Source organism: Tenebrio molitor, chromosome 1, assembly GCF_963966145.1.
Source record: "Tenebrio molitor chromosome 1, icTenMoli1.1, whole genome shotgun sequence".
NCBI classification, from domain to species: domain Eukaryota; kingdom Metazoa; phylum Arthropoda; class Insecta; order Coleoptera; family Tenebrionidae; genus Tenebrio; species Tenebrio molitor.
In genome coordinates this window covers 43,664,460-43,680,856 of record NC_091046.1, presented here as the reverse complement: position 1 = coordinate 43,680,856, position 16,397 = coordinate 43,664,460, and the positions used below count along the sequence as shown (strand labels likewise).

The 16,397-nt window shown below is 42.0% G+C and overlaps 1 protein-coding gene across 11 annotated transcripts in view; it reads left to right on the top strand.

The window, feature by feature from the left end:
- Positions 1–16,397, top strand: part of Lar (tyrosine-protein phosphatase Lar) — a 424,567-nt gene that overhangs the window by 403,487 nt on the left and 4,683 nt on the right. For 6 of the 11 annotated variants that reach the window (XM_069052710.1, XM_069052716.1, XM_069052732.1 and 3 more), the window contains 11 exons: positions 6,607–6,801; positions 9,198–9,308; positions 9,365–9,640; positions 9,698–9,982; positions 10,454–10,477; positions 10,642–10,742; positions 10,805–10,997; positions 11,704–11,991; positions 12,794–13,090; positions 15,885–16,024; positions 16,173–16,375. In XM_069052710.1, the coding sequence (XP_068908811.1) occupies positions 6,607–6,801; positions 9,198–9,308; positions 9,365–9,640; positions 9,698–9,982; positions 10,454–10,477; positions 10,642–10,742; positions 10,805–10,997; positions 11,704–11,991; positions 12,794–13,090; positions 15,885–16,024; positions 16,173–16,375 (2,113 nt within the window). Of the gene's footprint in view, positions 1–6,606; positions 6,802–9,197; positions 9,309–9,364; positions 9,641–9,697; positions 9,983–10,453; positions 10,478–10,641; positions 10,743–10,804; positions 10,998–11,703; positions 11,992–12,793; positions 13,097–15,884; positions 16,025–16,172; positions 16,376–16,397 lie in introns of all 11 variants that reach the window. The other 5 variants (XM_069052740.1, XM_069052766.1, XM_069052758.1 and 2 more) reach the window with 5 other exon arrangements.

Here is a 16,397-nt window from a genome sequence, read left to right as displayed (position 1 = left end):
AATAAAAAAGTTCGAATTTAAACAGCACTCCGCGGTAAAAACCGAGTTATAACTAGTTCGGGGGAGTCTTTTCAGACCGTTCCTCGTGCAAATCTTTCCGGATTTCGGTCGCGACAACCAAAATAAAAAATTAGATCTGGGACATGTAAGAGGTTATGTGTGTTTATATTTTAGAGGTATTTTTATGCGATGAATAATATGAGCCCATTAGGGAAGCTTTTAGCTTCGAGAAAGCTCGCCGTGCACCGGTGCTACGCCAGTTTTTGTGTATGTGTGTGTATGTAGTACTTATAAAGCCACTCGTTCAGCTCATTGAATTTACGGAGGTTTTTTTTTTCGCTTTTTGTTGATGCATTTTTTTCAGACTCTTCCGAGGATTTTCCAGCCGGCGGTAAAGTGATCTTTATTAACTCCAATATTTAGGGGCACTTTTTACGATCCGGAACCAATTTGTTCCTGCTGAACCGATATTTCCTGGGGCGTCCTCGATTTAAACACTTTAAATAAATGTTTTCTTATTCCGATTCCCCGAGAGCTGAAATATACCCTAGGGTTGGCTGGAAAAGGTCTCGTTATTTCACGATTAAACGAAACGAAAGCTGATGCTCATTACATGAATAATAATATTAATAGTGACCATTTCTCACAAGTTAAATTAATAACAATAGGAAGGTGAACAAGGGGAAAAAGAAGAAAAACTCATTAACCAAACGCATATATGTTTCAATTCTGAGCAATCCGCAATGAAAAATTTCTCGCAGACGGTAAATACCTAATATTGTGTACAACCATACAAAAATTACAGTGATCCTAATTGGAACCTTGCAGCACTCCAGATTTTAAATAAAGACACACTTTCTAGTTTTAGGTATCTTTGCCGACTATGAATGAGGGATTGTTAAAAATAGTATATTACACTACAAGTGAAAGTGCCTGATTTTTCAACGAGCAATACATGATATACTCACGAGCGCCAGCGAGTGAGGATAGTATTGCGAGTTGAAAAATCGCACTTGATCACGAATTGTGTACTTATACTATTTTTTCCAACGTCGCTTATGAAAATGAGTCTCAATTTTAAATTTCTTTATAATTATGTTACTCCCCTATTTTTTTAATCTTCCGGATCTGGAGTTTCAATTAATGCAAATAACAATGTTTTAAATTTTTAAGTAGGTAGTAGATTGTTAGTGTAGTAGATTGTTAAATAAATTTTCCTCACTAGTGAGTTTACTTTCTCCATTTTCCTCACTAGTGATGCAAACGCCTATTTTCCTCACTAAATTGAGTGATGAAAGTATCATTTTCATAAGCGATGTTGGAGAAAGTAAATTTTATTGCCGCGACCTAGCATACTATACGAGGGTTGTTCGTACTTAATTGTCCCTAATGAGAAACGAAAAACCAGCAAAATTAAAATAACCCTATTACTCTACACTTTGGTGGTCGGATGACTGCTTCGTCATCCGGCAGATGAGTACAATGAAGACCCTCATCTAGATTTGGAAATAAACTTCCAGTGTTGTGGCAATGTTTTTAAAGAAATGTAGTCAATACACCCCCGAGAAGAATATTTATATGACACGCTAATGGCTGTGTAATTCCCTGACAGGTTTCCGTCGGTTAATTCGGCTTAAAAGCACTTTTAATTTATGAGTGAAGAGGGCATTAAAATTTTTAATTGTTATGTTTCTTCTGCGACCTAAAAGCTTTCCTTGTTTATGTCTTTTTAAGGAAGTTTCCGTGTACAATTTTTAGAATCCGTAAAATATAAATTTATGCCCAGAAAGTAAAATATCTGGGGTTCTCCTTTCATGTTTTATGCATCTATTTATTGTTAAACTTTTCGCACTAATGAACGGATCCGAGCTGGTGCGGTGAAAGCGTGAAATTTCGCCGAGCCCAGAGGTGTTTAAGCGGGTCCTCTTTGCGTTTTATTTGGTTCTTCAACATTTTCCCGCATTGTTTTCGACGGAATGTTGCAATAATTAATCGGGCGGAATTTGAATTTTTCAACTTTCCCACTCGGCATTCTTGCCAACATCTCCGCCAAACGGTTCACTTTTACTTTGCAATAATTTCATCAAGAACTAGTCCGAGAACGCAAATATTTTACGAGTCCACCGATTTCGCTGCTCGAACCGCTCCAGAAAGGAGTAGGAATTAATTAATTCGTTTTGTTAAATTGACACGCCTAGAGCTTTGTAGACAAAATAAGCACCAGTCTTGTTATTTCTGTAATATAATGACGGGGTAAATAATAGATATTAAAAATAATGCGCTCCCCCTCTTGCGCGGGTGGGTGTTGTTCGCGTGGGTTCATCAGCAATCTAATTACACTTAATTTGCTTTGATGTCGACTAATCTATTATTATCACCAGTCACCGCAATTGTTTTTTCTTTATGGGGAGTAATTTGCTATTTGGTGCGTCAATTTCTGGCATTTCACGGGGTCGGAGGGTTCACGTATAAATATTAGATCAGTACAATAAGATTTTTAGTGGAGAATTAACCCGGCGTAAGCCAACTAAACAGTAATTCACTTAGTGTGCTTCAAAGGCAATTGCATATTGTGTATAATTTTGAAACAAGTGCACGGTGCTTTTATCGCTAAATCCCACGTTTTCCGGGGATTATGCCATAAGCAATGAAATTATTTTACATTATTCATCCTCCCTCGTCCGTAAGGCGAATCTAGTCGGTCGTAAATCCGCCTGTTTTACTACCTGCTAGTCCCGAAACCTGAATTTTTGTTATTGTTTAAGTCTCTTTTTTTCCACCCCGGCATCGCCACCGCCGGATAACTGATTTATCTTCGGAAAATCCGAAAAGTGGCACCGCCGCCGGATATTATCACTCGTCCCGGAGATTTAGACCGGTTTCTTTTTTTTAGTCGCATTACCGACACTTTTTACCGCCAGGACGAACTGAACGTTCCCATTATGAGGAAATGGATGTAACGCATCGACCGCATCGTCCTTCTGGATTCTGTGTATGAATAATAGCTCGGCTCGTTAACTCAACCTTTCACATAAACGCTGCTGACTCCGCTGTCTCTCCTCCGTTGGGTGATATTGCGACGCTGGATTACGTCTATATTTCATGATGGCACCGTCGCCGGGGGCCACTGTTGATATTGCCCACCCCGTTTCTAGGCCAACTGACTATCTGTAATAGACGCGAGACCGTTTCTGTAACCACCCTCAAAAGCAGGAGCGCTTCTAGCACAGCCAGAGTAAATGTTTTCACGTTGTCGGAAGATACAGATCCACCGTTACCGACGAGATGATTTCTCTGTGCATCTGTGTTCCTGTTTGCCGCCAGATACGTGAAAGTTGACTCCTCTTGATATTCAAAAAAGAGAAGCCAGCTATACGAAAAGAGACTTTCATGTCTAAATAAGAGATTAAATAGAAAATTAAGACAAAAAATTCCAAACATCACGTCGTTCCTGAATGGTTCTAACACCATAACGCGTTACGGAAATTTGCCATCTGTAACTGTGATGTGCCCATACTAGTGTTAGGTAAATTGATGTGATTACTTGGTTGCCTACAAACAAGGAGCCTTTAAATAATAAGTCCAAAATAAAATAGTCGTAAGAAATCATGAAATCGTTAAATTATCATTTAAGTACTTGCTCTCTCAAACATCCAAATACATATTGTGAAATCCAGTGGCGTCAGATCTGGAGAACGCGATGGATATGCAGGATGGATGAAAGCCAGTATTGCAACTGCTATGTGTGCAATGAGACAATCTTGTTAAAAATGTTTGTGGGTTATGCACTAGTAGTTTTCTTAAATCCTGAACAACTTCCTCGGATACTGGAAGCGTTCCAGTTAATTTTCCTTTATTTACACTTTCACTCTTAACAAATCAGTTTATTACACCACGAATATAGGTTACCAAAGACATTTCCTGAATTTGAACTTTAGGATATTTCTTGCAGGCCGACACCAAATAACTCCACTCATCACCAATTTTATTGTTATTAAAGCAAGGGGTGGAACAAGATGTCCGTTTCTTACTACAATAATTCCTGCACGGGGTAGTCTTGAAAAATGAAAAATACTTTAGCTGCCTTAACTAGCCCGAAACGGCCTAATTTGAATTTTGAAAAATAATGAATAATGACAACCGCAAGTACAAATTTACATCCAGAGGTTTAGAAACGAGAAATATTTACGTACACTTATAAATTGCAGCCTACTACGATGTTGGAAACATTCATATTAACCGTGTACTTATTTTGGAGGCACCTAAAGAGAGCTTTTTTTACAAAATTCGAGTAGATACTCGTATTATTCGAGGCTATAGGAAGAATCTTCTACTAATTAGAACTAAAAGAGTACAAAAGCCCTCCGTTCCTGAAATACCATTTTTTTCTCTGAGCTTCACGTTCCTTTCGGAACCTTAACCGGTCACGTGCACGCTAAACGTGAGCGAATCATCCGCGTCTCGTGTTCCGCTCACCTGAAGAGAGATCCGTCGGCTGTCTGATAGGTGGATCCGCCATCAATCAATGGGTCATATCCGGAGCTTTCAGGAAATGAGTCGACCAGACGGCCGCTTTCAGCCGTCACCGCCTCTTTTCTGCCCATTACTCAAGTTCACCGAGTACAAAAACCGAATTCGTACCGCGACTATATTACGACTTTGATGGAGCAGTCGAGTGCCAAGTTATATGTGTTCTGCTCCCCGCGCCTTTGCCGCCGCCGCCTCCTCAGCCGAAAAAGCAAACTCGTCATGAGCGTTAAATTGGACGTGACGCTTCTCGTTTACGTTTAAAAATTGAAAAAGCACAAATGACAGTATATCGCCGTTAAGTTGACGTGGAAGGCATGCGATGCCGAGGCACTTACCTACTCCGGAAGCTCCCCAGGCACTCCAGACTACTAAACTTGACTGCGAAAGTGTATCAGATGGTGTGCATCTAAAGTCTAACGTGTATATGGGGTGCTTGTCTGTTGCAGTTTCGCATTTCACCTGCATCACTACCGAATACCTCCGCTTCGAGGAATTTTAATTAACATTTATTTCAGCAGTTGTTCGCACGCGAAAAAATCTCAGCGAATTTTCCACAGCGAAGGTGGAAAGACTGCACCGCGCTTAACTCAGGATTGCAGTCTGAACTTTGTTTTGTCGACAACGGAGTTAACGTTCATCGAATTTCTAAACGCGAAAGCAAAATATAATTTGCGGCCTTTTTTACATAAATTTTCTCGAATTTGTGAAATTCCTTTGAAGTCGACGCGCATTTTCTAAAATATTTGCTCCGAACATGTTTTCCGTCAGACTCGATAAAAGACTGCCTGTCGAGGCTGAACTTTTTCCACGGATATCAGCCGTTCGTCAACGAACATTCGCACCTTTGACAAAAACAAAGAAAAGTCACCGTACCTTTGAGTCCCGGTGTCAGCTTGACAGATTTATTGCTTTTTATTCCCAAAAGGAAAAAAAAATCAGCAAACGTATCTCACTAAAGGGCAAGAATTCACAATTAATGCACAAACAAGGAACAAAGAATGAGATATTTTTTACTTCCATAGTGTAAAATGAAACATTCAGTTTATTTTACAATTTGGAGAACTTTATTTTACCGTTTAGTACGCTCGCACTTAACCAAGTTTTACTTAATTTGCTACAGAAATAAAGGAAACCCAAAATGAATTGCTGGTGAAATAACTTGGTTGGCCTTGCTCCATTGTTTCTTTCACCACTGTATTCACTCGTTTTATGGAAATACATAATTGTAAAAGAACTCTAAATGTGCACAACTGCACACTTCAACATGGCGACAGATTTTGACATGTACCTGGTCATACGTCATCTGATCGCCATTTTGAAATTTTATGAAAATAATAGTTATTATATTTCCCAAAGAACGACGTGACAAAAACTTACGCATTCAAATTGTGTACAACGCACTTTTTTACGCGCGGAATTGCAACGCTCGCTGCGCTCGCCTGTGTAAACTTCCCACTTGTAGAAAAAGTATTGCTTTACGTCTGGATGAAGAAAGAAATCAAAATAAAAACAGACGAACAAATAACCTTATCTGACGAGATTAGTTCATAACAAGTCATGATTTCTGCTCGCAGATTTTTTTTTATTTCGGTCGGGTCATGAACTTTAGATCAGAGGTTGCGGCCGACCCTGCCGGAACTTGATGCATTCTTGGGGCTGCGGCGATAAATCCGGCACGGCCCGAATTAAATATAAAATTTTAGTGCGTTCGGTTTCTTCCATATCATCCAAATTTCAGTATCGAATTAGGTCCGTTTCGATATCTTTGCAATTTTAATGCAAACCGAACGGACGCTTGTACCGAATTGCACCGACCTGCAATCCCGGTAAACACCGTTCGACGGTGGGGACGTTAAATTGTTCGATCTGTGTCGGCAATATCGCACAAGGCCCACAGCTATTAAGCCGGCAATAAATTCGCTCGTAAATCTATAATTTACGATTTGATTTACGCGCATTCCGGATGCGGATGGAAATTTGTTAATAGATTAAACGGATCACGCGGCCGCTTCATTAGAGCTTAACCCGTCAGTCGCAGGGACGAGCCGACAGCTTTGACCGTTTTCTTTGTTACAGTCGACAAGCTGCCCCCGGGCTTCCCCCAGATCACCCAGTCGCCCACGACCAACAAAGTCGTCGAGATCGGTCACAACGCGGTGCTGACGTGTGCCGCCACCGGAAACCCACCGCCCAAGATCACGTGGTTGAAGAACATGCTCCCGATCAACACCAGCAACAACCCACGGTACTCCATAAGGGACGAGATGCCAGGTAAACCGTTGTGTTGTCGTTAATTGGGGTGGTATCCGATCTCGGGGGAAATCAGGACGGGGTGTGTATGTATGTGTGTGGCGATCGAGGTCGCACGATTTTAATATGGCGTCGTGTCGGAGCGGAGAAAAACGACAATGGCGTAATTCGCTTGCAGAGTTTGTCGACGAAAGCTCATCTTTCACGGGCTTTCCACCTCGAATCCTGCTCCTTTCAGCAGCTGCACTCTCTGCATACGTGCATCGCCAAGCGACCGGATCGAGCTTCACGATTCCAACGACGACGGATCCGGTTGCCGAAATAACGAGAATCACTCCGCTCAGGACGAAATCGTCTGTTGTCGTAATTGCGGCCGTTGTGTCGCCTCCTACTCTTACCTTCCGGTCTTGAGAAATTTTCTTTTCATAAATTTTATATGCAGCGTCGGTCGGCGCGCGAGGGGCTGCGGTGAAACGTAATATAAGCAACGTTCGCCCGGCTTGCATATTGATTCGGCCAACCAGGAATAAGGAATATCCGCAAACGTACCACAACAAAAACTCTATTTATCTCCGACGTTTAGGCCCCGATCTGGCTCGGGAATAATGCTCGCACCTCGCACAATAACCGCTTTTTATGATTCGACGAGTTCCTCCCCCAGTCGACCATTCACTTCGGTAATTACTTAGATCCGGCGAGAAAATCCGCCACATCAATAATAATCGCGGCGACCGTGAGAAAAAAATTACTGAGGGCCGGGGACGACGGCTCATTTCATGCACCCCTGGTCGCCGCATGATAATCAATTCTTTGCGCGCCATAAATTCGGATCTTGTTAATATCTTATAGCGGACGTTTAGCGGCCCGATAACGAGCAGATTCAGAAAGTGCCGTCCCCGGATCACGTTGCGACGTATTTTTCCCCGTCGTGAAATTTAATTAAAGTCTAGACAATCACGGCGACGGTGCTCTCATCTCTTCGACAAGACGGTAACTGATCTCACCGAGGAGGGTGGAATATTTCACGGCAGAGCCGTGACCCGACACGTTTCCAGACTCTCTTGGTGGACCCTCGTATATAATATTTCCTCGTGAACGTGTCTACTCTAGGTATTTTTTTTACGCGAACTAATCGAGTGTCCGGTCCACGTGAGTGCGGGGCGTTTGTTTGCCGGAATCCTCCGAGCGGGCAAGTTCCGGTGAGACTCCCGGGGGACCATTAGCTCCACCGAGGGGAGAGCTACCATTTTCCTTTTGTCCACTCGAGTGGCATCGCACACATCCGGCTGCATTATATATACAAGGCGGCGTGCCGATGGAATTTGTCATTCCGGCCTCCCCGGATCGACCCCTTTCCGAGATTTATTATTATTTATTTACTAACGGGAGCGGTCGTGAACTATCCGAATTCCCATAAAAGGTGCGCGACAAAATTTGAAGCCATAAAATAGTCCGTAAACGGCGAGAATCGCATCAACCGTTGAAACAAAACCGATTAGAACGGACGAAGTGTCGTGGTATGACTGTTTATGCAGTTTGTTCCTTGTTGCTTGGGGAAAGCTCGATCACTCATTTCACCATGCCGTGTCGAGAAAAAGAACCACTTGCTGAATGAATTTGTCAGCATTGCAAAAATGTTGCAGAGAGGAATAAATTTGAAACAAAAGAAGGAACGGCGGATTTTAAATTGTACGACATTTTATCACGATTTGAGAAAGACCGGAGCGTTGTGTTCAAAGATCAAAGACATTCCTAGTCATCTAGTGTCCGGAGAAAGAAAGACCTTTTCTAATATCTAGAATAAAGATTCCTACATCTCAGACCGACTTTTCTATGCGTCAAAGAATTGCTTGCATCGAATAAAATTGCAAACAGTATAGCCCATCGCAGAACAAAAGAATAGCCATTTTAAATAAACGAAAAGACAAAGAAAAACGAAGTATATTTAAAGCAACTGAAAATGTCACTCTCATTCTGTATGGAGGATAATGGATATTAGTCAACTAAAAATGAATGGATTGAGCTATTAACAGAATTCTGTGGTGTCAAGTGAAAACAATATATCAGAAATTTGCGAAAATATCCATAGTTACCAGTGGGTGAAGGTTTCTCTTTCATTCACTTCACTTTCGCTCACTGTCTTTCACTCACTGGTTTTCATTCACTCGTAAATTTTTCCAATTCTTTCTGTAAGACACCAGTGATTATTTTCTACAAAAATATTATAGAGTATTGAGAAGGACTGTACTCGACTAGCAACTCGAGTTGTTGGCTTGAATGTCTCTAGATTCTCTTTATACCGGTTCAGAATTTACTTTACCACGAAGAAAACTCTTGGTTATTGACGAAGAAAGTAGTACGTGAACTTTTCAAGCTCGCAAATTGGATTCGTCAGACAATTATATTTTGCGTTTCAGGTGCCCTCCAAATCCGAGACAGCGAAGAAAAGGATCACGGCAAGTACGAATGCGTTGCGGAAAACGCAATCGGCACCGACTACTCCAAGTCGGCTTTGCTTTATGTTAAAGGTAAAAATTGTGTAATTCATTGTGGTCTCTGCGAAAACGACGTCCTGAATTTGCAGTACGTCGTGTTCCCCCCCAATTTTCGATACCGCCCCAGCCGCTGAACGAGGTGATGTTGGGTGCCAGCCTGAACTTGAGTTGCGTGGCCGTCGGCTCGCCGATGCCTTTCGTCAAGTGGCGCAAGGGCCTCACCCAAGATATTACTCCGGAAGACAAGTTGCCCATCGGGAAGAACACTTTGGAACTAACTAATATCCAGGAGTCTGCTAATTATACTTGTATAGCCGCTAGCGCGTTGGGGGTTATCGAATCTGTTGCTCAGGTTAAAGTACAATGTGAGTAGGGCGTCGGTTTCTAGTTCGAATCCTTTAATGTCGATCCCGCAAATTTAGCATTACCGGGACCACCGACCAATATTAGAGTGTCAGAAATCACGGCGACTTCCGTCAGGCTGACTTGGTCCTACAACGGAGCCGAGGATCTTCAGTATTACGTCATTCAGTTCAAGCCAAAATATGCCAATCAAGCCTACAGCGAGATATCAGGAATCATTACCATGTATTATACGATTAGAAGCCTTAGTCCCTACACCGAATACGAGATGTACGTCATAGCCGTCAACAACATAGGCAGAGGACCTCCGAGCACGCCGGCGTACGTTATTACAGGAGAAACAGGTAATTTCCTCCGGATTCATCAAATTCTCTCTCCATTGCAACCACTTGTTCCGCTTCTGTCACTCCGTCTCGATCGGTTTCGGAAGCGAAACACGGAGGTTTAAGGTTAGACAATTGTGTCGTCGTCGTCGTCGTTTTATACTTTCTCGAACCAAGTTTAATTCATCCGTCGCGCGTTCAGCCAGACCGATGATAAAATAATAGTTAAGAGAAGCGTTATCATCCCGACGATTTTCGTATTCTTTCACCCTACTGTTTATCATTTTCATGCAAACTACCCATTTTTCATATGGATTTTGTGCCTATGCCTAATGTAAGTTTTTTTTCGGATTTTTGTGTGCCTTTTTACACGACTAGAGTAGTTTCACTCACGCCTATTTGGTACTCTAGCAAGTAGTGTTTTTTTTTTTTTACAACTCGACAAAGCTCACGTTGTTACTTCAATTTTTAATTGTGACTTTTCTCTTTTAGCCGAATCGTCTTTTGGAGGTGCCAGTAAGTTAAATGTTCACAATAAAAAGTGTCTAACTTTTTTCATTTGTGTTTTTATCTTGTGTTCCTTTCGGTCAAAAAATCAATTACCACCTTATTATTTTTTTTAATGTCTGTTATGACGCACCAACCACGAATCGGTCCTTCTAAACTGAGTAAAATTACAGAACCCGGATCGTCGCCGAGGAATGTTCAGGTGCGCCCCCTCAGTTCTAGCACCATGGTGATACAGTGGGACGAACCGGAGACGGCAAACGGACAAGTTACCGTAAGCTTTTTCAATGTGCGACCGCAGAGACGGCAACGCCAATTTTTGTTTCATCTCATCAGGGATACAAAGTGTACTACACGACCAACTCGCAACTATCGATGGCCCAGTGGGAATCCCAAGTCGTCGACAACAATCAACTAACAACAATAAACGAGCTGACCCCGCACACGATTTACACCATCCGAGTCCAGGCGTTCACGTCGGTGGGGCCCGGACCCCTCAGCGCCCCCGTCCACGTCAAAACCCAGCAAGGTACCGCCGAAATCTGCACTCTTTGTGCCTAGGAGCGCGATCTAAAAAGTCAAATACAGAGTTATCGTAAATGTTTACAACATACTAGTGTGCTGTACAGATTTGCCACCTATACTTACGGTGTACCAATACTACAACAAGTTTACGCAAGGTATATTGATCTGATTACTTGGTTGCCTAAGAACAAGGGGCTTAGATCGTGTAACTTCAAATGAAAAAATTTTCTCACAACAAGTTTCGTCCGTTCACGCGGTGGAAACGTAGGGTGCACTCACTTTATTACTGTTATAAAATTGTTGTAAATGAATAAGCCAACGCTGTTCCGTTTCTATAATAATAAGGCGTTTACATTTTGTCAAGTTTATATTCCAGCTGTACTACGAATTCAGAAATTGAGAGGCGGCAAATCTGTACATGTAAATCACAGCCAGCTGCGATATTAGAAACATTTATAATAATGCAGTAGTGGAAAACGTGCCATATGTAATACAAGCAACGATCCACGACATGTGAATAGGAAAAATCTTAAAATAATTCAATAGAATTCGCGATCGTAGAGAAACGGTCGTCTTTTTCACAATATTTTTCATTTTAAAATGTCTCGATTTACGACAACAAATTCGAAATGATATCCGGTGGCGCTTTTAGTAAACAGTGTATTTTGAAATCACAACGGCACTCTGGCATTAACACGATTATCCCGCAGGCGTGCCTAGCCAACCGAGCAACCTCATGGCGTCGGATATCGGCGAGACCGCCGTCACCCTGCAGTGGAGCAAACCGACGCATTCCGGGGAAAACATCGTCAATTACGAGCTCTACTGGAATGACACCTACGCCAAGGAGAAGCACCACCGCCGCATACCTATATCCGAATCCTACACTCTGACCGGCCTCTATCCGAACACGCTGTACTACGTGTGGTTGGCGGCGAGATCGCAACGCGGAGAGGGCGCCACCACGCCGCCCATCCCAGTCAGAACGAAGCAGTACGGTAAGAGAATTCGGTCGGGGGTTGGTCTGTAAGTCGAGGGTGATTTTTGGTTTTTGAAGTATTTTTGTGTTTGCAACACTTGCGTTTGCAATCGTACACACGTAGTTCGATATTTTTTGGAAATTGGGGGATTTTTGCGAGGGGACAACGACGCCACCTCGATTCCGTCTGCCACTCACTTGCGTGGACTCGAGTCGTCAAGCGAGACTTGCCGACTCGAGGTGAGATGCGATTAGCGCGTTCCGATCGTGCCGTCGACGATTCCGTTTCGTCGACTTCCAGCAGAGGGAAATCGTCGAAACGCGGGTGGGACGGCACGATTCGACCGCGGCGATTCCAAACTGTGAACTAATGTTGCATTGTTTTAAAATGCGATTGAACGGAACTAACGTTCCAGAAGTGTGTAAGTTTATTAAAACTATTTGAATTAATGCCGTTGTGGATGCGTGATGGATGAGTGTTTTTTCTGTGAATTGCATTTGCATGCAGTAACTAGTCGTCAGTGGATATTAATTTGTTAATGAGCACTGCACCAAGTAATGCTATGCCGTTTTTAATTAACTATGTGCAATTGAGCACCTTTCACTTGTTTCAGTTTTTCCGTTGGAATTTTTCTATGATTTAGTACTGTTTTAGTTGTTTCGTTTAAATTTTTACGTGAACCTATCAGGTAGTGAAGTTTTTATTTTAATATCCACTTGTTGTCATTTTTTCATGAGTTAAGAGAATCATACATAACAGTAAAAAAAAAAAACATAGGCTATAAGCTTTGGCTTAAGTTAACACGCTAACGCCACCGTAGTACCGGGCGCACCGCCCAGCAACGTTACCGGCGAGGCGGTAAGTCCCACTGCCATCCGAGTCATCTGGGATCCACCCCCTGCTAACCGCAGCAACGGAAACATTGTATACTACAAGCTACAGTATGTCGAAGCAGATAGATCAGATAGCGAAGCCTCAGAAGTTAGATTGAACGCTACTAGATTTGTGCTTGACGAACTAAAAAGGTGGACCACTTACCGAATTTGGGTCCTGGCCGGCACCTCAGTCGGAGACGGACCCAGCTCGTTCCCGATCACCGTGCGAACCCATGAAGATGGTACGTGTGAGTTTTTGATTCCATCTAAATATAAGAACGGTGAACGTTTTGTTAAAAAAAAAAAAACTGAGATTTTCAAGCGGCGGGACGGGGACGAGGCGTGCCTCACCTCGGAAATACACACCATCCGTGTATTTCGAGACGGACGGCAGTGCCTCGGTCTCGCCTCACCCCTCGATTATAATAAATGTGTTACCACAGTTGACAGCTGACGAGAAAGGAGTTTTAAGTGTAAAACAATAAACATATTGTGAATCCAAATGAGAACAGCGACGGTCTAAATCTACAGTGTGGCCAACAAGTTCCGGTGCCACTGCGCACCCCTAGGTGACCAAATTCGTACCGGACAAAGTTTAACGAACTGCTGTCTCGTTAACGTTCACGTTTCTTCGTTGTTCATCATCGTGTTCGTTAAACTTTTGTTTGTCTCATTTTTCGGGTGGCACCAGAATTTATGACGCCGTCATATGATCCCTTGACCTTATCAAAGATTTCCTTTTTTTGGTTTTTCTGTGTATCGATTTTCCGTTATAATTTGCAGGAGGACGCCACCGTCGTCCTCCTGGCCTTCTAGTTGTAGATTTTCATGATTTTTGACATATCCACCGTGATATGTGTGACTTAACTATACCAATTTTTTTAACCATTGCAGCCCGCCCAGGAAGGATTTTTTGAAGCTGGTTTTGTGAATTTTTGTGATTTTTTGCAGCAATTTTTGAGACCTCACGTGAACCTCAATACGTTAGTGTACTTAGTGAACTTATGATGAGACAAAATTAATTTTTAATGTTTTTTCTTCTGTCTACAAAAGCGTTTGCAGGAGCAGTATATAAAGAGGTTTTTCCGACAGATTTTTTCAATAACTGTTTTTTCGGTATTTCTAAAAAATTTCTAGTTGACATATTATTGTGTTTTTTATTTGTTTCGAACTTTTCGTTTGAAATGTTCTGTTGTTTACGTTCGATTTAATTTCGTTCCTTGTTGTTATTGTTTTAGCTACTCACGTTCACATGTAATGATTGCTTATTGATTTTCATTCGCACAGAGTTGCATTGCAATGGCACATTTTTTGAGTCACAATCGGCACTGTTTTATTTTTTATATAATTATATATGAGTATTAATTTTTTTAGTTGATTTCGTGCACCGTTTTCGTAATTTAGTAACACACCACCTAGCATGCTGGTGATAAATCCCAGAACCCCCAGACCCCCCTCGACGGAGGACACTCCGAATCCGTCGTCCCCCCCTCCCTTGTCTATCGCTAGGCAGCACCTCACTCTCACAAGTAGGTGACATGCGCACTTTAATATGGCACATTTATATCACATTTCACTGTGTGTAAACTACACTTGCACCATTTTTTGTGTGTGACTGTATGACTGAGTACTAATACTAATACTAAAAGAAGTTTAATCGATTAACGCTATAGATAACATAGCTAACCAATGACAGGTGGAGTAGAAATGATAATATCACGTCTTTCGTGTGGTGTGACGAGCCATAAATACCCAATTTCTACTCCATGAGGAAGATTTCGATTTTATTTGAGAGAACTAACAGCGAAAGTGAGTCAATGCAATCTTATTTGTTGTTCTTGTAAAGTGACGTCTAACTCTTGTTTTGGCTCGCTTCTCCAGTTTTCAGGCACAGCTTGGAATTTGTCACATTTGAATACCAATACTTAACACTCGTAGACCGTAGGAAAAACATAGTGATGATGCTATGGGCATGCTATTTTTGACATTACAATTATTAATGTCTGGTATCCGCTCTAACGACTTAGCCGATTTCTTTGTTTCTTTCTTTGGTTTGAGCAAAACTCTTGGTGCATGAAGAGAGAGTCGAACAAGACAAAAATACAAACAACCAAAAAAAAAATAGAGAGAATTCACTTCTTCTCAAAGTGTGTGCAAGTGAAATGACACAACAACCAACAACTAACATGTGACAGATAGTTGGACACGTTTTTTCGACACAGTTTTTTTTTTTCTTATTAAATGATGCGACGACGATCGAATCCACTCCCCCTACAATTTTTTTGACCACCCGGTTTTTCCCCCGTGATGTTTTGACGAAATGTTTTTTGAGACTTTTTTAATCAATACATGTGTGTGAGTATTTTTTCTATTTTTCCACGAACCTCCAAGCATTTTTGTAGCGGAGATAGTTTTTTTCTTATTTTTGTAAAAACCTGTACATGTTTGAATTTTGATGGATATAATAGTGTTGTAACACTTTTACAATTACTATTTTTTTTCTCTGACTTTTTGCATTACTCGGTTCCACAGTTATCAGTGAGTATTTTTCTCTGTTGTGTGCTAGTAGTGATTTTTTTATTAGAGAATTCAGTAGATTATTTTTGTGCTTTATGATTTATACCGTTCGGGAAATGATCATTCGGAAAGGAGGAAAGTGTTCATTTTCCGACTTCCATTATTTTCCTTCAAGCAGCACCGGGACGAGTATACAACAACAACAAAAAAAGAAAAATCATTTCTATTTTTTCGCTGATAAATGTGTAGATAAAATTCATAGTAGGTTCTTGTGTTCCATTTATCCGTCTGGATGAGGTAATTATTCAAGGATATGTCGTGTGTTGGTATTCAAATGTTTTAGGAAGTTTTATGGATTTTGTTTTAATGTTTATTTGATTTTGTTGTGTTCTTTTCCAAGAATGAGTGAGAAAAAAAAACAAATAATCGAAAACAAAAACACGTGCCTGCATGCTCTATAAACGATAAGATGTTTTTGTGTTTTGCGGAACGTGCTCTCAATCGTTGCTAATTCCACAGTTCCCGGCAACCCGCAGGACGTTAAAGTCACCCCCATAAACTCCACCACGATCAAAGTCGAATGGAAACCGCCCCATCCGAAGGAGCGAAACGGCATTATCATGGGTTACCACGTCCACGTACAGGAGACCAAAGAAGAAGTATAGTTTTTATCACTCTCAGATTAGCGAGTCGCCATCTGGTGGCAATTGCCCGATTCTGTATTGCTTTCATAAACCTCAGACGGCGACTCGACGCGCTAACGCCACGCCGAACGATAAATTAACCCTCGTAATCCTCGGCTTGCAGGGCAAGAATTTCCTCAACGATCCGATGAAGTTCGACGTTTTCGGCGACGCCGAACTGGAACTGAACGTGACCGGCTTGCAACCGGACACGACCTACTCCATTCAAGTGGCCGCCCTCACCAGGAAGGGGGACGGCGACAGGAGCACGCCCGTCAACGTGCGCACCCCAGGAGGGGTGCCCAACAGGCCCGCGCTGACCATTAAGTAATGCCCCGAAGCTGCATTT